General features: G+C 38.7%; 1 protein-coding gene across 3 annotated transcripts in view; it reads right to left on the bottom strand.

Annotated features, from left to right (window-relative positions):
• The window catches only part of RNF130 (ring finger protein 130), a 141,478-nt gene that overhangs the window by 24,332 nt on the left and 101,725 nt on the right, over positions 1 to 15,421 (bottom strand). For all 3 annotated transcript variants that reach the window (XM_065917249.1, XM_065917248.1, XM_065917247.1), the window contains exons 4-5: positions 2,016 to 2,087; positions 97 to 179 (exon numbers count right to left, since the gene is read on the bottom strand). In XM_065917249.1, coding sequence (XP_065773321.1) covers positions 97 to 179; positions 2,016 to 2,087 — 155 coding nt within the window. The remainder of the gene's footprint in view (positions 1 to 96; positions 180 to 2,015; positions 2,088 to 15,421) is intronic.

Genomic DNA, 15,421 nt, shown 5'->3' with positions numbered 1-15,421 from the left:
TCACATTAGTACCATTCTATTTTAAACAAAGAAAGCCGACATACTTGCAGGGCAGAATTAGTACCATTCTATTTTAAACAAAGAAAGCCGACATACTTGCAGGGCAGAATCCGGACAACATCATTCTGTTTATAGCTTTCTATGCAGACTGCACAATGATCGAAGTCTGGGTCTGTTTCCTGAAAGGCAAAGCACGGGAACAAAAGTTACACACTACTCCTAAAAGTACCTAAATGGAGGAGATACAATCCAGCTAAAATTTCTCCTGTGGCAACTATGGTAAATAGGTAATTATAGAATGAAAAGTTATAATAAAAAACGTAGTATGTTTCCAGCTGCTTAACTGTGTCAACCCAAGTTGTATCCAGGCCAATCTACTTTGTTTTTAAACTACAGTGTAACAATTAATACTAATTCTATTTGTGAAATAGCTTAGAAATCAGAATAATAATGTTTTTCAAGATTCAAATCAGCCATCACCTTGGACCACCTTCCCCCCACTACTGCTGCGTCAGTATTCTGAGTGTGCTGTCCTCACCAGGACACTCATCTGACCACAAGGTTAAGTATAGGCAGGAAAGATGGTGAGCCATCACCAGACCCGCCCCAAGGATAGGAGATCTGGGACAGAGAAGAACAGCCACGGATTTGACTCTATACTAGGTCTTTATCAAGGTTCAGGAAGAGTCTGCCAGGTGTTTGGTCAACAAGGGTAACTGATCACTGCCTCCTCTGGACTGGGGAAGGGTTCCCCTGACTTGTCATTAAACAGAGCACTACCAGGAAAGGCAACACTATGTGTTGCGTCACTGCCCCTTGGACTGAAACTCAGCAGGACAGGTCTAGGAGATACAAACTAAGAAAAAATGTTGACTTTAGTAAAGAAAGATGGTTAGCATGGGGGACAAAGTAGGATGGATAAGTTAAACGAGCTCCAGGGAAGTTCAAGTTAATGTGGCAGCTGAAGGCTATCAGATCAAAAAAGCATTTATATGGGTGATCACTCCTCTGGCATGAAGTACATTTGTTGAGATGCTGCATATATTTTCTGCAAGTATTTCTAGTTTTTTGTTTATTTAGTGTACCATGAAGTTCACTGAAAATATTTCTACTTTTCCAAGCTGTGACAAGGGAAAATAGATGTAGGGTGTCAAGGAAGTGGGAATAAAAATGAGTGAAGTAAAGAAAGTGGTAAAACTTAAGAGGATGGAGAATTATCCATAATTATCCTTCCAGAGTTCTTCGATAAAAAATTAGAGTTGGTCTTTAGCAGAAGACAGGTTTGGTTTTTATGCCTTCAGAGACACAATTTTTTAATTCTAGATAGCCTTGAATATATTGAATATAGGGTCTCACATTAAGTTGCTATTTTTGTCCACAGAAAGCAGAAGCAGGACTCCACCAAGTTTCGCGATCTGACTGAAAAACTGGGGTTAGCAATTTCAGCCACAGATAGCTTCTATCACTGCCTCTCTGATTTATTCCCCGTAAGCTACCAGGTCCAACTCTAACAAACAATGCCCTTCTTTCAAACTGCTCAGCCAGCTGGACAGGGAGCACCATGTTAACTGCCACGCCCTGAATGTGGGTCTCCAGTCTCCACTAATGTGAAGAATCAAAACATAGAAGAGACGCAAGTCTTAGAAAGCATGGGAAGAGAACGCACCTTCCTGGCTCTGTACAGAAGAACCCCAAAGATGCTAGGTTTCAGCAGAAGAAAACTGTTAGGGAAACAGCTAGGGAAATTATAAGGGGTCCAGTGAAGCTAATGATGACAGGAGCATTAAAAGTCCAGGAAAATTAGAGAACTGTATGGAGGATCTCCAGATAACAGGCATACTAAGAATAAGATTTCCAAGAGAAGTTAGTTTACAATAAAGCATCAGATAGTATGCTTGAAGTAAAAGGAAAACCTAATGGAGGAGACACAAATGGTCAGTATGCACTGTCACCTACCAAATGAAAAGCAAAATACTTTACTGTTTTACAGTGCTAAAGTGATTTCATTACTATACCTTATCACCCTTTTTCACTGTTCGGGTTGTCAATTTGCTGATGGCTTTCTTGGCTGCATCTCCAAGACGACGCTACGAAAATAGTAAAGAAAAACAGATATTAGGTGCAAAATCTCTGGATTTTTTTTATTTCAGCAAACTTTAATAAAATTTTTACTGAATTTTAATAGATATACACATTATATTAATTTCAGGTATACAACATAATGATCCAATACGTGTGTATGTTTTGAAATGACCATAGTAACTCAATATCCATCACCAGACAGACCTTTTTCCTTCTTGTGATAACTTTTAAGATATGCTCTAGATGATATTCTTTATTTTAAAATAAATATATAAACTCCTACTATCCTACATTACTTCCCAAGTCATATCACACGAAAGGATTCCAAGAAAACAATTAAAAAGTTAAAAAAACTGGCAGTTTCCCCTCAGATTTAGCATTCTGGTAAACAAGTGTATATAGTAAAAAAAAAAAAAAAAAAAAGAGCCAGGTGTCATAATCACCAATGCATTTTGTATCTAACAAACATTTGAAACGTTACATTATCAGTATCTAGTTCTTATGCACATCAGAGCTACTGACCACTGTTCCAATAGCTTTCTTATTCTGCTCCAAGGGTGACACAGTCTTAGACATACAAGCTCTGTCTCTGTGAAAGGGTATCTCTAAAACGCCTCAAAACTGCTTATCAATCTCAGTGCGTGGGGGGAGGGATGCAGTCATGAGCTCTGCTTCTGACTGCCACTGCTACGCTCCATGATCTTAGTCAGGAAGGGACACTCACCTTTCTGAGCTTCAGTTTTTCTCATTTATTTAAGAGAGTTAAATCAGACAAATCTCTAGGGCTTGGAAAAGAGTAGGAAGGAGTTAGATAAGGAAAGCATTGGGACAGGAAGGGGGATTCTGGACCAAGGACTACTCCAGTAAAGACAAATAGGTAAGAGGCACAGGTATATGAGAGAAATTACAGATATAACTAACTATGGTGAGCATATATTTTATTACTCAAATTAGAATATTCTGAGAGTGAGAGGACCCTGTTAATAATTATACTGGGATAATAGGTGCAAACCAAGACTGCAGGCGCACTGGGACAGATAGTCACCTTGCATATAACCAGATCCTAAACTGTGATGGGAGGCAGATGATGGGGCTGTAGTAGTATAACAGAGGCTAAAACAACGGAGACCCTGGATTTTATCCTGACAATAAAACAAAAACAACAGAAAACTTTAAGAGGAACTTCAAAGTACAGGAAAGAAAAAGGAATTTAATGAACCTTTAAAGTACTCATCACTGAATTTCAATTATCAATATTTCTCTATATTTTTCATCTATTCCCCTCTCATTATTGTCCTAGAGTATTTCAAAGGCACATCACAAGCACTGTATGCTTTCACCCATAAACTCATACCAAGTGAACTATGTCTAACAGACATGGGCTTTTGTTTGGTGCTACTGTCTTACCTAACAACATTAACAATAATTAATCAACATAATCTAACACTCAAACTATTTCCTCAAGTGCCTCCAGAATGTCTTACTATAGTTGGCTTGCTTGAATCAGGATACAGCAAAGTCTAAACATGGCACTTGGCTGCTATGTCTCTCAAGTCTCCTTTAATCTACGAGTCCCCTCAATCACATACATGCATTCATACGTATACATGCCTACATACACACATTTCAAAAACAGCCTTATGGAGATATAACTGACTTAAATTGTATAAAGTGTACAATTTGATGTTTTAACTTGACCCATGAAAGCATTACAATAGACAACAAAGTCTATCATCCTTCCCAAATTTCCTTGTGTCTCTTCCTAATTCCTTCTTTCTGCCATCCTTTCACTTCATCCCCTATGACTTACTTTCTGCTGCTGCTGCTAAGTCGCTTCAGTCGTGTCTGACTCTCTGCGACCCCACAGACCGCAGCCCACCAGGCTCCCCCGTCCCTGGGATTCTCCAGGCAAGAATACTGGAGTGGGTTGCCATTTCCTTCGCCAATGCATGAAAATGAAAAGTGAAAGTGAAGTTGCTCAGTTGTGTCCGACTCTTAGCGACCCCATGGGCTTCAGCCCACCAGGCTCCTTCGTCCATGGGATTTTCCAGGCAAGAGTACCGGAGTGTGCTGCCATTGCTACTATGGTTTATATTTTTGAGAGTTTTATGTAAATGGAATGATAGTATATACTATTTTCTGTATGCTTTCTTTCACTCAGCATAATTATCTTGATATTAACCCATGTTGCTGCATGCATCAATAGTTCACTTCTTTCTTATGCTATGTAGTATCCCATTATACCACAACTTATTTACCCTTTTCCCTGTTGATGAGGCATTTGTATTATTTTTCAGTTTTGGTGGTAATGAACAAAGTGAAAAACAAACAATATACTTTACATTTCAAACAGGACACAGGTCTCTGTAAGGATCTGTGCTTCCTTTCTGCTGGGTCAAACAGCTATGAAGCAGGGAAGACTGGCTAATATGGCATGCATGTCTGACTTTTTAAAAATTATTTTCTTATTGAAGGATAATTGCTTTACAGAATTTTGTTGTTTTCTGTCAAACCTCAACATGAATCAGTCATAGGTATACATATATCCCCTCCCTTTTGAACCTGTCTCCCTATCCCACCCTTCTAGGTTGATACAGAGCCTGTTTTGAGTTTTCTGAGCCATATAGCAAATTCCTGTTGGCTACCTATTTTACATATAGTAAAGTAAGTTTCTGACTCAATGGATATGGGTTTGGGTGGACTCCGGGAGTTGGTGATGGACAAGGAGGCCTGGCGTGCTGCAGTTCATGGGGTCGCAAAGAGTCGGACACGACTGAGAAGCTGAACTGAACTCAAAGTTAAGTTTCCATGTTACTCTTTCCATACATCTCACCCTCTCCTACCCTATCCCTCTGTCCATAAGTCTATTCTCTATGTCTGTTTCTCCATTGTAGCCCTATAAATATCTTTAGTACCATTTTCTAGATTCTGTATATATGCGTTAGAATAAGGTATTAATCTTTCTCTTTCTGACTCACTTCCCTCTGTATAATAGGTTCTAGGTTCATCCACCTCATTAGAACTGACTCAAAGGTGTTCCTTTTCATGGCTGAGTAATATTGCATTGTGTATACATACCACAACTTCTTTATCCATTCATCTGTCCATGGACATCTAGGTTGCTTCCATGTTCGAGCTATTGTAAATAGTGCTTCAAGGAACAACGGATATATGTGTCTCTTTCAATTTTGGTTTCCTTAGGGTGTATGCCTAGGAGTAGGATTGCTGGGTCATATGGTGATCTTATTCCTAGTTTTTTAACGAATCTCCATACCATCTACCATAGTGGCTGTATCAATTTATATTCCCACCAACAGTGCAAGAGCGTTCCCTTTTCTCCACACCCTCTCTAGCACTTATTGTTTGTGAACATTTTGATGATGGCCATTCTGACTGGTGTGAGGTGATATCTCACTGTAGTTTTGATGTGCATTTCTCTAATAATGAGCGATGTTGAGCATCTTTTCATGTGTTTGTTAGCCATCTGTATGTCTTTTTTGGAGAAATGTCTGTTTAGGTCTTTTCCCCACTTTTTGATTGGGCTGTTTGTTTTCCTGGTAATGAGTTCTATGAGCTGTTTGTATATTTTGGAAATTAATCCTTTGTCTGTTGTTTCATTTGCTATTATTTTCTCCCATCCTGAGGGTTATCTTTTCTCCTTGCTTATAGTTTCCTTTGCTGTGCAAAAGCTTTTAATTTTAATCAGGTCCCACTTGTTTACTTTTGTTTTTACTTGTTACACCAGAAGTGGGTCATAGAGGATCCTGCTTTGAATTATGTCATTGAGTGTTCTATGTTTTCCTCTAAGAGTTTTATAGTTTCTGGTCTTATATTTAGGTCTTTAATCCATTTTGAGTTTATCTTTGTGTATGGTGTTAGGAAGTGTTCTAATTTCATTCTCTCACATGGAACTGTCCAGTTTTCCCAGCACCATTTATTGAAGAGGATGTCTTTGGCCTCTTGTATATTCTTCCCTCCTTTGTCAAAAATAAGGTACCCATAGATGTATGGGTTTATTTCTGGGCTTTCTACCCTGTTCCATTGGTCTATATTTCTGTTTTTGTGCCAGTACCATAGTATCTTGATGACTGTAGCTTTGCGGTATAATCTGAAGTCAGGAAGGTTGAGTCCTTCAGTTTCACTCTTTTTTCTTAAGACTGCTTTGGCTATTCAAGGTCTTTTGTGTTTCCATGTAAACTGTGAACTTTTTTGTTCTAGATCTGTGGAAATGTCACTGGTAACTTCATAGAGATAGCACTGAATCTGTAGATTCGTTTGGCAGAAGAGTCATTTTCACAATACTGAGTCTTTCTACAGGAACATGGAATATTTCTCCATTTGTTTATGTCATCTTTGATTTCTTTTATTAGTGTCTTATAATTTTCTGCTTACAGTTCTTTTTGTCTCCTTAGGTAAGTTTATCCCTATTTAATTCTTTTTCTTGCAATGGTGAATGGGATTAATTCCTTAATTTCTCTGATTTTTCATTGTTAATATACAGAAATGCAAGGGAATTCTGCATATTGATTTTGCATCCTGCAACATTGCTAAACTCACTGATTAGCTCTAGTAACTTTCTGATACTCTCTTTAGGGTTCTCTGTGTATAGTATCATGTCATCTGCAAACAGTGAGAGCTTGACTTCTTCTTTTCTGAACTGGATTCCTTTTATTTCTTTTTCTTCTCTGATTGCTATAGCTAGGACTTCCAGAACTATGCTGAATAACAGCAGTGAAAGTGGACACCCTTGTCTTGTTCCTGATCTTAGGGGGAATGCTTTCAGTTTTTCACCATTGAAAATAATGTTTGCTGTAGGCTTATCACATATGGCCTTTGCTATGTTGAGGTAGATTCCTTCTATGCCCATTTTTTTGAAGAGTTTTAAACAATAGAATGGGAAAGACTAGAGATCTCGTCAATTAGAGATACCAAGAGAACATTTCATGCAAAGATGGGCACAATAAGGGCACAAATGGTATGGACCTAACAGAAGCAGCAGATATTAAGAAGAGGTGGGAAGAATACACAGAAGAACTATACAAAAAAGATCTTCATGACCCAGATAATCATGATGGTCACTCACCTAGAGCCAGAAATCTTAGAATGTGAAGTCAAGTGGGCCTTAGGAAGCATCACTATGAACAAAGTTAGTGGAGGTGATGGAATTCCAGTTGAGCTATTTCTAAGTCTAAAAGATGATGCTGTGAAAGTACTGCACTCAATATGCCAGCAAATTTGGAAAACTCAGTAGTGGCCACAGGACTGGAAAAGGTCAGTTTTCATTCCAATCCCAAAGAAAGGCAATGCCAAAGAATGCTCAAACTAGCACACAATTGCACTCATTTCACACGCTAGTAAAGTAATGCTCAAAATTCTCCAAGCCAGGCTTTAGCAATATGTGAACTGTGACCTTCCAGATGTTCAAGCTGGATTTAGAGAAGGCACAGGAGCTAGGGGTGAAATTGCCAACATCCGTTGGATCATCGAAACAGCAAGAGAGTTCCAGAAAAACATCTATTTCTGCTTTATTGACTATGACAAAGCCTTTGACTGTGTGGATCACAGCAAGCTCTGGAAAATTCTTCAAGAGATGGGAATACCAGACCACCTGACCTGCCTCTGGAGAAACATGTAGGCAGGTCAGGAAGCAACAGTTAGAACTGGACATGGAACAACAGACTGGTTCCAAATAGGAAAAGGAGTACATCAAGGCTGTATATTGTCACCCTGCTTATTTAACTTATATGCAGAGTACATCATGAGAAATGCTGAACTGGATGAAGCACAAGCTGGAATCAAGACTGCCAGGAGAAATACTAATAACCTCAGATATGCAGATGACACCATTCTAATAGCAGAAAGCAAAGAGGAACTAAAGAGCCTCTTGATGAGGGTGAAAGAGGAGAATAAAAAAGTTGGCTTAACATCACCCTCAATGGTGAAAAATTGAAAGCATTTCCTCTGAAATCAGGAACAAGACAAGGATGCCCACTCTCACCACTACTATTCAACATAGTGTTGGAAGTTTTGGCCACAGCAATCAGAGCAGAAAAAGACGTAAAAGGAATCCAGATAGGAAAAGAAGAAGTGAAACTCTCACTGTTTGCAGATGACATGATCCTCTACATAGAAAACCCTAAAGACTCTTCCAGGAAATTACTAGAGCTAATCAATGAATATAGTAAAGTTGCAGGATATAAAATTAACACACAGAAATCCCTTGCATTCCTATATACTAACAATGAAAAAACAGAAAGAGAAATTAAGGAAACAATACCATTCACCATTGCAACAAAAAGAATAAAATACTTAGGAGTATATCTACCTAAAGAAACGAAAGACTTATACATAGAAAACTATAAAACATTGATGAAAGAAATCAAAGAGGACACAAACAGATGGAGAAACATACCGTGTTCATGGATTGGAAGAATCAATATTGTCAAAATGGCTATTCTACCCAAAGCAATCTATAGATTCAATGCAATCCCTATCAAGTTACCAACGGTGTTTTTCACAGAACTAGAACAAATAATTTCACAATTTGTGTGGAAATACAAAAAACCTCGAATAGCCAAAGTAATCTTGAGAAAGAAGAATGGAACTGGAAGAATCACCCTGCCTGACTTCAGACTCTACTACAAAGCCACAGTCATCAAGACAGTATGGGACTGGCACAAAGACAGAAGTATAGATCAATGGAACAGAATAGAAAGCCAAGAGATAAATCCACGAACCTATGGACACCTCATCTTTGACAAAGGAGGCAAGGATATACAATGGAAAAAAGACAATCTCTTTAACAAGTGGTGCTGGGAAAACTGGTCAACCACTTGTAAAAGAATGAAACTGGAACACTTTCTAACACCATACACAAAAATAAACTCAAAATGGATTAAAGATCTAAATGTAAGACCAGAAACTATAAAACTCCTAGAGGAGAACATAGGCAAAACACTCTCCGACATAAATCACAGCAAGATCTTCTATGACCCACCTCCCAGAATATTGGAAATAAAAGCAAAAATAAACAAATGGGACCTAATGAAAATTAAAAGCTTTTGCACAACAAAGGAAACTATAAGTAAGGTGAAAAGACAGCCCTCAGATTGGGAGAAAATAATAGCAAATGAGGAAACAGACAAAGGATTAATCTCAAAAATATACAAGCAACTCCTGAAGCTCAATTCCAGAAAAATAAATGACCCAATCAAAAAATGGGCCAAAGAACTAAACAGACATTTCTCCAAAGAAGACATACAGATGGCTAACAAACACATGAAAAGATGCTCAACATCACTCATTATCAGAGAAATGCAAATCAAAACCACAATGAGGTACCATTACATGCCAGTCAGGATGGCTGCTATCCAAAAGTCTACAAGCAATAAATGCTGGAGAGGGTGTGGAGAAAAGGGAACCCTCTTACACTGTTGGTGGGAATGCAAACTAGTACAGCCACTATGGAAAACAGTGTGGAGATTTCTTAAAAAACTGGAAATAGAACTACCATATGACCCAGCAATACCACTTCTGGGCATACACACTGAAGAAACCAGATCTGAAAGAGACACGTGCACCCTAATGTTCATCGCAGCACTGTTTATAACAGCCAGGAGATGGAGGCAACCTAGATGCCCATCAGCAGAGGAATGGATAAGGAAGCTGTGGTACATATACACCATGGAATATTACTCAGCTCTTAAAAAGAATTCATTTGAATCAGTTCTAATGAGATGGATGAAACTGGAGCCCATTATACAGAGTGAAGTTAGTCAGAAAGATAAAGACCATTACAGTATCCTAACACATATATACGGAATTTAGAAAGATGGTAACGATGGCTCTATATGCAGGGCAGAAGAAGAGACGCAGAAGTACAGAACAGACTTTTGGACTCTGTGGGAGAAGGTGAGGGTGGGATGTTTCGAAAGAACAGCATGTATATTATCTGTGGTGAAACAGCCCAGGTGGGATGCATGAGTCAAGTGCGCGGGCCTGGTGGGCTGGGAAGACCCAGAGGAATCAGGTGGAGAGGGAGGTGGGATGGGGGACCGGGATGGGGAATACGTGTAACTCTATGGCTGATTCATATTAATGTATGACAAAACCCACTGGAAAAAAAAAAAATGTTAAAAAAAGAAAAGTTGGCTTAAAATTCAACATTCAGAAAACTAAGATCATGGCAGCTAGTACCATCACTTCATGGCATATAGATGGGGAAACAGTGGAAATGGTGGCTGACTATATTTTTGGGGGCTCCAAAATCACTGCAGATGGTGACTGCAGCCATGAAATTAAAAGACGCTTGCTCCTTGGAAGAAACGTTGTGACCAACCTAGACAGCATATTAAAAAGTAGAGACATCTACTTTTTAGGGGCATCCAAAACCTCTGGAACAACTGCCACCAACACTGCAGGAGACACCCGGTGGCCCAGCGAGATTGACCACTGTTCCCCATGTCCTGGACTCGCGCTCACGCTGCCACCACCAGAGACCTTGCTGAGCAGGGCTCACTGCCTACCTTCCGCTAGGGAGGTGCTCGAGCCCCCTGGGGGCTGAATAGGTAATCAGGAACCCAGAGGCTTCAGCATTGATGTCTTCCCTTTTCAGTGGTGTTTCTGGTGTCCACCTCAGGAGTCTCCTTGGCCAGCCTTGATACACTTGGAAATTAAACAGAGGATCCACTGCCTATATTCTCCTTGAAAATTTTCATTGTATATGTTCAGTACTAATAGAGTGAGGGACAGGCCACAAGTATAGCAGTAGGTGTGGAGAGGCCATTGCTGGAGTAACTGGAAGCATCTGAACGTACTATCAAAAAATAGTGACTTGACACAAATCACTGGACCAACCTTAGGAGGGCAGAAACCAACAGGAAGAAAGAATTCAACACTGAAGCCTGAGAAAAGAAGACCTCAAACACAGTAAGTTAAAATAATGAAAAGGCAGAGAAATACTACACAAATGAAGGAGCAAATTAGGAACATAGAAGTCCAAATAAATGAAGAGGAAATAGGCAAACTACATGAAAAAAGAATCCAGAAGTGATAGTAAAGATGATCAAAAACCTTGAAAACAAAATGGAGAAAATGCAAGAATCAATTAGCAAAGACCTAGAAGAATTAAAGAATACACATACAGAGACAAACAAGACAGTTACTGAAATTTAAAGTACTCTGGAAGGAATCAATAGAATATCTGAAGCAGAAGAACGAATCAGTGAGCTGGAAGATATAATGGTGCAAATAACTTCTGAAAAGCAGAATAAAGTAAAAAGAATGAAAAGAACTGATAGTCTCAGAGACCTCTGGGACAATGTCAAACACACCAACATTTGAATTACAGGAGTCCCAGAAGAAGAAGAGAAAAAGAAAGGGTATGAGAAATTTTTTGAAGAGATTATAGTTGGAAATTTCCCCAACATGAAAAAGGAAATAGTCAATCAACTCCAAGAGGCACAAAGAGTCCCATACAGGATAAGCCCAAGGAGAAACACACCAAGACACATACTAACCAAACTAACAAAGACTAAACTCAAAGAAAGAATATTAAAAGCAGCAAGGGAAAAGCAACAAGTAACGTATAAGAGAAACCCCATACATTTAAGAGCTGATCTTTCAGCAGAAACTCTGAAGGCCAAAAGGGGATGGCTGGATATATTTAAAGTACTGAAAGGGAAAAATCTACAACCAAGATTACTGTACCCAGCAAGGATCTCATTCAGAATTGATGAAGAAATAAAAAGCTTTTCAGACAAGCAAAAGTTAAAGAGAATTCAGTGCTACCAAACCACCTTTACAACAAATGTTAGAGGGACTTATATAATCAAGAAATAGAAGAAAAATGATCAACCCCCAACAATAAAGAAAATGGCAATAGGAACATATATATCGATAATTTAAATGTAAATGGGTTAAATTCCCCAACCAAAAGACACAGACTGACTGAATGGCTACAAAAACAAGATCCATATATATGCTGTCTACAGGAAACCCATTTCAGACCTCAAGACACATACAGACTGAAAGTGAGAGAATAGGAAAATATATTCCATGCAAATGGGGAGCAAAAGAAAGCTGGAGTAGCAATCATCATATCAGACAAAATACACCTTAGAGAAGATTACAAGAGAGATAGGAAGGGCACTACATAAAGCTCAAGAGATCAATCCAAGAAGGAGACATAACAATTGTAAATATCTGTGCACCAAACATAGGGGCACCTCAATACATAAGACAAACACTAACAGACATAAAAGGAGAAATTGACAGTAACACAAAAATAGGAGGAGATTTTAACACTCCACTCATACTAATGGGCAGATCATCGAAACAGAATATTAATAAGGAAACACAGGTCTTAAATGATACATTAGGTGAGATGGATCTCATTGATATCTTCGACATTTCACCCAAATGCAGAATATACCTTCTTCTCAAGTGCACATGGAACATTCTCCAGGATAGACCACATCTTGGGTCACAAATCAAACCTCAGTAAATTTACGAAAATTGAATTCATATCAAGCATCTTCTCTGACCACAATGCTATGAGACTAGGTATCAATTACAAGGAAAAAAACTGTAAGAAGCACAAACACATGGAGATTAAACAATACGTCTCTAAATAACCAACAGGTTACTGAAGAAATCAAATGGGAAATCAAAAATTTTCTAGAAACAAATGACAATGAAAACATGACAACTCAAAACTATGGGATGCAGCAAAAGCAATTCTAAGAGGGAAGTTTATAGCAACACAATCCTACCTCAAGAAACAAAAGAAACATCGAATGAACAACCTAACTTTACACCTAAAGTTAGGCAACCTAACTTTACATCTAAAACAACTGGAAAAAGAACAACAAAAACACCCAAAATTAGTAGAAGGAAAGAAATCATAAAGATCTGAGCAGAAAGAAATGAGAAAGAAATGAAAGAAGCAATAGTAAAGATTAATAAAACTAAAAGCTGGTTCTTAGAGAAGATAAACAAAATTGACAAACCTTTAGCCAGGCTCATTAAGAAAAATATAGAGAAGAATCAAATCAACAAAATAAGAAATGAAAAAGAGGTTACAACAGACAATGCAAAAATACAGAGGATTATCAGAGACTATTATGAACAATTATATGGCAGTAAAGTGGTTAACCTGGAGGAAATGGACAGATTCTTAGAAAATTTCAATCTTCCAAGACTGAACCAGAAAGAAATAGAAATTATGAACAATTCAGTTACAAGCACTGAAATTGAAACTGTGATCAAAAATCTCCCAAAATACAAAAACCCAGGACCAGATGGCTTCACAAGAGAATTCTGTCAAACATTCAGAGAAGAGCTAATGCCTATCCTTCTAAGACTCTTTTGAAAAAGTGCAAAGGAAGGATCACTTCCAAGCTCATTCTACAAGGCCACCAGCACCCTGATACCAAAACCAGACAAAGACAACACAAAAAAAGAAGGCTACAGGCAAATATCACTGATGACCATATATGCAAAAATCCTCAACAAAATATTAGCAAACAGAATTCAGCAATACATCAAAAGCTCCTACACCATGATCAAGTTGGGTTTATTCCAGGGATGCAAGGATTCTTCAATAATGCAAATCAATAAATGTGATACCATATTAAACTGAAAGATAAAAACTATATGATAATCTCAATAGATGAAGAAAAAGCCTTTGACAAAATTCAACACCCATTTATGATTCAGTTCACTTCAGTTCAGTTGCTCAGTCATGTCTGACTCTTTGGGACCCCATGGACTGCGCCACACCAGGCCTCCCTATCCTTCACTCCTAGTTTACTCAAACTCATGTCCATCGAGTTGGTGATGCCATCCAACAATCTCATTCTCTGTCATCACCTTCTCCTCCCACCTTCAATCTTTCCCAGCATCAGGGTCTTTTCAAATGAATCAGTTCTTCTCATCAGGTGGCCAAAGAATTGGAGTTTCAGCTTCAGCATCAGTCCTTCCAATGAATATTCAGGACTGATTTTCTTTAGGATGGACTGGTTGGATCTCCCTGTAGTCCAAGGGACTCTCAAGAGTCTTCTCTAACACCATAGTTCAGAAGCATCAATTCTTCAGCGCTCAGCTTTCTTTATGGCCCAACTCTCACATCCATACATAACTACTGGAAAAACCATAGCTTTGACTATATGGACCTTTGTTGGCAAAGTGATGTCTCTGTTTTTTAACATGCTGTCCAGGTTTGTTATAGTTTTCCTTCCAAGGAGCAAGTGTCTTTTAATTTCATGATTGCAGTCACCATCTACAGTGATTTTGAGCCCAAGAAAATAAAGTCTGTCATAATCTCCACTGCTTCCCCATCTATTTGCCATGAAGCGATAGGACCGGATGCCATGATCTTAGTTTTCTGAATGTTGAGCTTTAAGCCAGCTTTTTCACTCTCCTCTTTCACCCTCAAGAGGCTCTTTAGTTCTTTGATTTCTGCACATTAGAGCTATATCATCTGCATATCTGAGGCTGTTGATATTTCTCCTGGTAATCCTGATGCCAGTTTGAGCTTCATACAGCCTGGCATTTAGCATGATGTACTCTACATAGAAGTCACAATATACACCCTTGTCATACTCCTTTCTCAATTTTGTACCTGTCAGTTGTTCCATGTCCGGTTCTAACTGTTGCTTCTTGACCTGCATACAGGTTTCTCAGGAGGCAGGTAAGGTGGTCTGGTACTCCCATTTCTTTAAGAACTTTCCACAGTTTGTTGTGATCTACTGTATAATCATTTAAGAGATTTGATTTAGGTCTTACCTGAATGGCCTAGTGGTTTTCTCAACTTCCTTCAATTTAAGCCTGAATTTTGCAATAAGGAGCTCATGATCTGAGTCACATTCAGCTCCAGGTCTTGTTTTTGCTGAGTGTATACAGTTCCTCCATCTTTGACTGCAAAGAACATAATCAACCTGAGTTTGGTACTGACCAACTGGTGATGTCCATGTGCAGAGTCACCTCTTGGGTTGTTGGAAAGGGAGTTTGCTATCACCAGCATGTTCTCTTGACAAAATTCTGTTAGTCTTTGTCCTGCTTCATTTTGTACTCCAAGGTCAAACCTGCCTGTTATTCTGGATATCTCTTAACTTTCTACTTTTGCATTCCAATCCCCTATGATGAAGAGGACATCTTTTTTTGGTGTTATTTCTGGAAGATGTTGTAGGTCTTCAAAGAACCAGTCAACTTTAGCTTCTTTGGCATTAGTGGTTGGGGCATAAACTTGGATTACTGTGACACTGAATGATTTGCCTTGGAAACGAATGGAGGTCATTCTGTGGTTTTTGAGGTTGCACCCACATAGTGTATTTCGGAC

Source organism: Muntiacus reevesi, chromosome 1, assembly GCF_963930625.1.
Source record: "Muntiacus reevesi chromosome 1, mMunRee1.1, whole genome shotgun sequence".
Classification (NCBI taxonomy): Eukaryota; Metazoa; Chordata; class Mammalia; order Artiodactyla; family Cervidae; genus Muntiacus; species Muntiacus reevesi.
Note: the sequence above shows the minus strand (reverse complement) of the source record. Positions and strands in the feature narration are given on the sequence as shown.